General features: G+C 48.3%; 1 protein-coding gene across 4 annotated transcripts in view; it reads right to left on the reverse strand.

Moving 5' to 3' along the window:
- Positions 1-6,961, reverse strand: part of SP4 (Sp4 transcription factor) — a 51,616-nt gene extending 44,655 nt beyond the window's left edge. The window contains exons 1-3 of one of the 4 annotated variants that reach the window (XM_045006878.1): positions 6,905-6,961; positions 3,756-3,850; positions 1,754-3,308 (exon numbers count right to left, since the gene is read on the reverse strand). In XM_045006878.1, the coding sequence (XP_044862813.1) occupies positions 1,754-3,308; positions 3,756-3,830 (1,630 nt within the window). In that variant the 5' untranslated portion in view covers positions 3,831-3,850; positions 6,905-6,961. Of the gene's footprint in view, positions 1-1,753; positions 3,309-3,755; positions 3,851-4,464; positions 5,170-5,283; positions 5,455-5,493; positions 5,568-6,904 lie in introns of those variants that run through there. The other 3 variants (XM_045006880.1, XM_045006879.1, XM_045006877.1) reach the window with 3 other exon arrangements.
- Positions 6,962-7,792: the final 831 nt, after the last annotated feature.

The following is a 7,792-nucleotide window of genomic DNA, read 5'->3' on the forward strand; positions in this document are numbered from 1 at the left end:
CTATAACAGTTTTAATTCATTTGGCATGAAATGTCCTGCTTAGATATGCATACATGTACAACAGTAAAGCTAGAGCTACACTAGAGACAGTATAATAATGTCAGATGGAGTGTCTTTAAAAACAATTTTATTTTATTTTTTAATACGGGCAAAACCTCTAGTGCAGATCCAGTTCACTGACAAAAAAAAAAGAGTGCTTTTGCCAGAACAGTTCATTTTACTCAAGAAACGTGTATAAAGTATTCTGGCAAAAACATTTTTTGCTGGTAAAAGCTGCATCTTCACTAGGTATATCTATACTAGCAAACCTTTTCTAGTGGTAATTTGATATAAGTCTACACACTGGAGTTGTTTCTATTCCTTACTACTAAAATGGGAAGAATCTCTAAACTGTGTCAATTAAAAAGTGATTTTTGTTGCCAAAACTTTACATATGAAAACTAACATTTTATATATTACACACACACACACACACGCATACGTGCCCCTACCACCCTGTTTCCCCCCCTCTCCCTAACTGTGGAACTGCAGAGACCCTGCAGAATATTTATGAAAAAAATTCTTGTTTATCAGCATTTAGGTATTTAAAAACAGTTCTTCCTAACCTATCAGAAGAGCAGTCAGACAAGCATATTACAACATAAATTAAGACTTCCAATGCTAAACAATGAATCACAGCTAAGAGCAATTTTTAAACAGACTATGGGAATTATGCTCTGTATCAGTGGTTCTCAACCTATTTACCATTGTGGGCCACATATGCAGCTCTCTGGGTGTTTTGTGGGCCACATCCACACAACATATATACTACCTGTGGGGCCCTGAAGATATCACATGGGCTGCAGCTGTGTGCTGATTGGGCTGCAAGTGGCCTGCAGGTTGAGAATCACTGTTCTATATGTATAAGTTCAGAGCATTTTACTCATTCGACGTCCATATGGTATATTTGCAAAACCCTGACTGTAAAGGGATCAGCTTATAGAAGTAGAAGATATTGCAGAAATTACACAATGATAAGCAATTTTATAATCAACTGAAGTGAGTGCTGGTCACAAGATTATCTAAGTTCACTTGCTATCTCCACTTTCACCTATGTCATCTGAGAATAGCAATTATCAGCATTAGATCAAGAGAGTTGAATGTTCTCCAAAAATTTGTTGCAGGAAGTTTGGATAAATATATGAAGTTTTACTACTTGAGTCTCAGACTGCAGAGAAACCTAAAAAGCATACCTTTGGTAAACTGACAGTAAATGGTCCTTTTTTCTGTCATACACGTTCTAAACAACACTTATTCAAATATAATTTCAAATGATAGATACTTAATCAAATTAAATCAAGTTCCATATTTAGAAAAGGCCTCAGATGGGAAATCTGGATACATCTATCTCAGTGGTTCTCATACATTTGTATTGGTGACCCCTTTCACATAGCAAGCCTCTGAGTGTGATCCCCCCCTTATAATTAAAAAAAAAGTGTTTTTTTAATTTAACACCATTATAAATGCTGAAGACAAAACAGAACTTGGGATGGAGCCTGACAGCTCCCAACCCCCCCATGTAGTAACCTCATAACCCCAAGAGGTCCTGACCCCCCAGTTTGAGAACCCCTGATCTATCTCCGTATCATAAAAAATTCTTTTAAAAAAATGTTAGTTTATTTTCTTACAATGTTAAACCCAGAAGTATAAGCAAAACCATGCTCAATGCCCAACACTATTAAATATAAGAAAATATATGTGATAAAACACTTACCTGCAACACTGGTAATGGTAACTGGAACTCCTTGAACTTGAACACCCGCTGCACTGAGGCTGGCAACACTTACTGTTTGGAGGTTAGGCACTGAAGCAAGCTGGGCAGCATTCAGTGTGATTGGGGTACCAGCAACAGCCATTGGTGCAAGCTGGGCAATAGTTGCGCCCCCACTTGAAGACACTGGGGTGATGGTTAGTTGCTGGGGTAACCCAGCGTTCTGAACTTGCAAATTTGAAAGGCTTTGAAGATTCTGAACCTGCACAGTTTGCCAGCTGATCTGCCCTGATGGCGTTAAAGTTGGAGCCCTGATGAGTACCTGAGTTGGACTCACTGCTTGCAGCTGAACATTTTGCAAAGGCTGTTGTTGGATGGTCTGAATAGTTTGCCCTGACTGGAGCTGAAACGACTGTGGAGAAATGGCTTGAATAATCTGCTGTTGCGGCTGTTGGATCTGTATTTGCTGTAGAATAGGCTGACCTACAATTTGCACCTGCTGAAGTGAACTTGACTGATCCTGCACATTTTGTAGTCCATTAGGCTGAAGCTGATTGGAGCTCTGGGCTTCTGATTCTGTGGCAGTTGTTTGAGGTTCTTCAGGAGTATGCTCTGAACTGCTGCCTGCTGTGCTTGCATACTGGCCTGCCTCTGCCGAGCTTACTAAAGTGTCACTGCTAGTCAGAGACGTTGAGGCAGTGGTTGTACAGATGGAAGAAGATGAAGGGGATTCTGGCATAGTACTAACAGAAGCGGTGGTGACAGGCGTGGTTACTACCTGATTCCCATTGGAAACCCCACTATCAGCAGTCTGGCCAACCTGTCCAGAACCACCTCCTGCTGCCACGTTGTTTATCACAGGCAATGCGAGAGTTACTCCTCCAATGTTTATAGGCAAGGTTGTTACAACCTGAGCCTGAGTACCTGGAATAGTCTGCAGCTGCAGTGGTATTGAAACACCAGGCCTAATTTGGACTGGAACTGTCTGATTTCCCAGGTTCTGAGCAATAATATTCCCCGAAGTGGTCCTATTTGCAGTTGCAAGGATAGCTTGATTATTCCCTGCAGGGATGAGCTGAATTTGACCCTGTAAATCTTGTAGCGTTGTAGCATTGGCAGGATTGATTTGAATTTGCTGACTTTCCGTTGTTTGAATCTGTGGGATCACTTGGTATTGGACACTACCGCTTGGATTCTGTACCTGTACTACTTGAAACTGTCCAGGGTTAGTAGCAGAATTACCTGATTTAGTTTTTGAAGGAGATGTATTCCCATTGTTGCTGCTGGAGGGACTTGCTGTGCTTGAAGCAATAGAAGATCCTTGTTGAGAAACATTATTTTCTTTTGAAGCAGGAGGAGCAGCAGCAACAAGCTGCCACGCATTTCCAGCAAGCTGAGTTGTTACTAATTCTAACTGTTGTGGTTGATTTTGAAGCTGCACCAAACCTTGGCTTGGATCTATAATAATCTGCTGTTGTCCAGTTGATTGATTCTCACCAGGCGTCCCTATTTTGCTGCAAGTGGCTGCCAGCAAAGCCAGAGGTGAAGGTTGAGAATCCTACCCATAAACAGAGAAAACAGCAGCAAAATTTAGAAAAAGAGTGGGTGTGAGTTATTTCTGACAGTTCAACTATGAAAGTTTATTCAGAAAACACAAAAATGCTTAAGATGTTTTAGTACACAGAGAGATCATACAGTACTGAATGAGGAAGTACATTCTCAGGTCTTCACATATGCTTGAAAAATAAGGCCATTTATTACCAATAAATAAAACTACTGCCGAAGTGTTTCTTCCTCAATCCAGTCCTTTTTATAAAATTCTTCAATACACAGCAAGCCATTTATCAGTTTAAAGTATAATCCACCCAAAAAACATGTCCAGGCAGTCAAGATTACCATTCATGTTTCACCCACCCCAAAGAAAGATGCTTTGAACGGGAAATGCAGTTAACTGCACGTTTCGTTTTAAGAGGTGTGCAGTTCCCTTTTTGTGTGCATGAGTTACCTGTGAGCCTCCAGTTTTATTTTTTTTATTATTGTTGTTCTCTGCCTCAGGAGATTTCTCTCCCTCTGTGGACATAGCTTCCTCCTTCTTTTGATCTGCAAAAAAAAATAGGAAGCATAACAGATTAATTATTTACCTTTCTTTATACAAAAGCAAAGCCTATTAGCACCTCCTCTTTGGTACCCAATCCCTTCGATTTTGCCGCTCTGAAAACCACAATCCAAATCATTATGACAAAAGAGCCAGTCCCCAAAACGTGGTTTGAAACCCAACCCATGAGGGCTGGAGAGTTAACACCCAGAAAGGGGAGGTTTGATTTCCTCTCCCAGACAGCGGGGGGAAAACCCACCCACAACCCTCCCCCTCCTCCTGCCCCTAAAGCATCGACGGCCACTGAGCGGCCGTCGATGCTTTAGGGGGCAGGAGGAGGGTTGTACAGGGGAGGAAAAGAGGAACGAAGGAGGGAAGGATGCGCACAGGAGGGAGGGTTAGGGGAGAAAAAGGGGAATGGAGGAGGGAGGAAAAGAGGAGGGACGGAGAGCAGAGTGGGCAGGGAAGGAAGAGAAGAAAGGGGGGAAGAAGGAGGGCCAGAGGAGGACCGAAAGAGGGCGGGATAGAGGGGCATGGAGGGGAGAGCGGAGAAGAAAGGGGGATGAGGGATGGAGGGTGGAGCGGGCGGAGGGAGGCAGAGAGGGAGGGGGTTACATACCGCTCATCCCGCATTAATGCCCCGCTGAGGCGCCGCTCTGGGGGGGAGGAGAAGGAGGAGGAGGAGGAGGCGGAGGGTGGGGTGGGGTAGCGGGGAGAAGGCCGGTCGCAGCCGGAGCTGGGAGGAGCGGGACGGCCTATTTTTCCACGAATGGCCGCCGCTGGGCTGTGGCGTAGCTGCCTCTCTCCGCCCGCCGCCGCCGCCTGCCCCTGAGCCCGGCGCCTGATTGACAGCTCAGAGCCAGCGGGGGGAGAAGGAGGGGCGGGGCCCAGCGAGGCCCAACTGACGCCCACTGAGCAGGAAACCGAGCCCAGCAGCCGACTCGGCCGCTCCTCTCCGACGGAGCTGGGCTCCTCGCAGATGGGCGGGGCTAGGCTAGGGCGGCGCGAGCCGGCTACCGAGCCGAGCTCCGCGCGACCCAAGCCCAGAGCAGGCAGTCAGGGGGCCCTCGAGCCGGGAGGGAGAGGGCGAGGCCAAAGCTGCGCGAGCTGCGGAGCAGGCGAGCTAAACGAAGTGAACCTTCGCCTGCAGCAGGGCTCCCCGCGCTGCCTGACAGCGCGAAGCGAGGCAGGGAAGGGGCGGTGCCAACGCAGGGGTGGTGAGCGGCAAAGCGCCTCAGTCCCCGTCGCGAGCAGCCAGAGCGCTGATTGACAGCGCGCGCGAACAAGAAAAAGGACACGTGGGCGGGCTCGCGCGGCATGAGCCAACCAAACGGCAGCCGGGTACCTCACGCCCCCTGACTGACAGCGCGCGGGAAAGCGCTGGGCTGTAACCGCCAAGTCCCCCGACTCGGCCCTCCCCCGCCTGCCCTTCAGTCACCCCGGGCTCAGCCCACCCCCAGCTCTGTGAGGGACCCGCGGCCCCCGTAATCGGTCTCTCTGGGGCCGCGCCTCATTCCTCTGCAGGCCCAGCTGCCGAGACACTGCAGCCTTCCCAGCGCGCGCTCCCTGCGCCCTGACACCAGCCGGCAGCCCTTTGCCGGGGGGAACTGAGGCGGCCTGTCCCACCCCGCAGGGATGTTTCCCGCACCCGGCGGTGGAATGCGGAGGGAAGTGGGTTCGCCTTGCCGATTGGCCCAGGTGCGGCGAGGAGCATGCCGGGATGTGTAGTTCCCGGTATGCGCATGCGCTGAGGGAAGCCCTCGGGCAGGCCGCGGCTGGGTTGCCCCAGCGCTCCCAGCGGGGAGGTTGAGGGTTTCCAAGGAGATGCCGTTCAATTCCCTATGGTGCCCACTGGGCCAGGCTTTAAGAGCCAGCCTTGGGCTTGGGGGGCTCCAGGTTGGATGAGCAGTTGAAACTCTCACACATCCTTACCGTTACTTGGCTGCAGACCGGCTAGCAAGTGGGGAACCGCTGCCCTATAGTCCTATAGCTGAGTAACCGCAGCCTCCCTGCCGCACATCCCAAAGTCACCCCCCTGTTATTAATGGCTGTTGCAACTAGTCGACCTATACTGCTGATTTAAAACAGCGTGCGTCCATCCCCAGTTGGCTATGTTTAGGGTGACCAGATGTCCCGATAAAATTGGGACTGTTCCGATATTTAACCCTTTGTCCCGCGTCCCGATAAATGTATGATCAGGATGCCATTTGTCCCGATATTCAGGTAAGGAGGTGAGCGGGAGGGAGGTGCTGACCCTGTGGGTGCTCTGGGGCTGGAGCACCCATGGGGAAATATTGCAGCCAAGCTCCTCCCTCCTCCTCCCCCCTCCACTCAGCACACCACATCCTGCTCCTCCCCCCTCCAGTGCTTCCTGCCACCTAACAGCTGTTTGGCGGTGCTTAGGCTTTCCAGGAGGGAGGGGGAGGATGTAAAGAAGAGGCAGGGCAGGGGTGGGGACTTGGGGGAAGGGAGTGGAATGGGGGTGGTGCGAGGGCAGGGAAGAGGCGGGGGTGGGGTGGGTGAGCACCCATCCAGCAGAGGGGAATTTGGTGCCATAGAGGTGAGTGGCGGGCGGTGGGTGACAGGACGCAGCAAGCCAGCGGCAGGCTGGAGGATGAGGAAGGGTGTGGTGTGGGGGTGGAGCGGGAAGGGGGTGGGAGCCTGGGAGGAGCGGGGCTGGACTGTGGGCAGGGCTAATGGCACCCCAATGTGTCCTGATATTTTAGTATGGTGATCTGGTCACCCTAGCTATGTTCCTTATGCATTTCTCATAAAAGAGGTTTGTGTCCCTTTTTAAAAATGTTGTAATGTATAAAGAAGGCAGGAAAACCTTTTTTCTATTTTTGTAAATCTGCTCATTTTCATTACAAGTCCAGAGCTTGACAACAGTTTATACTCCAAACAAAAGAAGAGCTATGAAATTATGACACCAGAAGAGGCTGAAGATTGGGAATAGTCAGACTAAAGTTTAAGACACCATTTTTATTAATATCTATTTAATATCAAAGCCTAAGTATTTTGGAGACATTTATCAAAGAAGTTATTTCTATCAAACTTACCCCTCCATTAAGGTGTGAGAAAGCTACCAATATCCATCTGAGGCCTCCAACAAGTCTTCTAGAAAAAAGGAAAACCAGGCTTGCCACTAATGATGTTTCTGAAGTGAAAAACACAGCAAAAAGAAACATCTTGTAGGCTTTAGGCATCATAAAGAATTTAAAAAAGGACACAAAACCCATTTTAAAATTGCGCAGCCACTTCTAGGTTTTTCCAGCAGCACTGAGGAGCCTGTGTGGTGCAGCTAGAATGTTCAGAAAATGAAACTGCCAGTGCCTTATAATTGCTAATTCCCATGTGCAAATAGCAATATTCCACATTTTATAACTCAGCCAAATCTGGATGGATTTTCATGGGAAGAGCACATGACACCATTACCCCAAGAACTATCCTCCCCTGCTGGTTTTTAAGGTCTTGTTCCAAACCCTGGAGTTAGATCTGTTAACTAACAAAGAAAGGTTGGATAAAGGCTAGGCTGGCGGGGTGGCGGGGTGGGGGGAGAGATTGTAATGAAAAAGCTACCTCTTTTTCACCTAACCCATATAAGGGCTTATGAAATTCCCACTAGGCCTCTGTCTGCATAGCTTTTAAAATCAGGCCCCAACTGTTCAATTCTGCCAGCCCTATCCCAGTCTCACCGAGTGATAGAGGAGAGTGATATTGGAAGCCAGTGATGGACAGATGGTGGGAATTGAAATAAGGGTAGTGTCAGTAAGGTATAATGATTTTTATATTTAATTACCATACATACTATATCCAAGTGGGCCCCCTCGTACACTACTTAGTACCCCTACTCCTTTGCTACATCCCATATTTCCCTCATGACTCAACTGCTTTCTCCAGCTCCTCCTCAAGTTGTCTGAGTCTTATCTCTAGCCATTCAGATAAAA

Source organism: Mauremys mutica, chromosome 2 (genome assembly GCF_020497125.1).
Source record: "Mauremys mutica isolate MM-2020 ecotype Southern chromosome 2, ASM2049712v1, whole genome shotgun sequence".
NCBI lineage: Eukaryota > Metazoa > Chordata > Testudines > Geoemydidae > Mauremys > Mauremys mutica.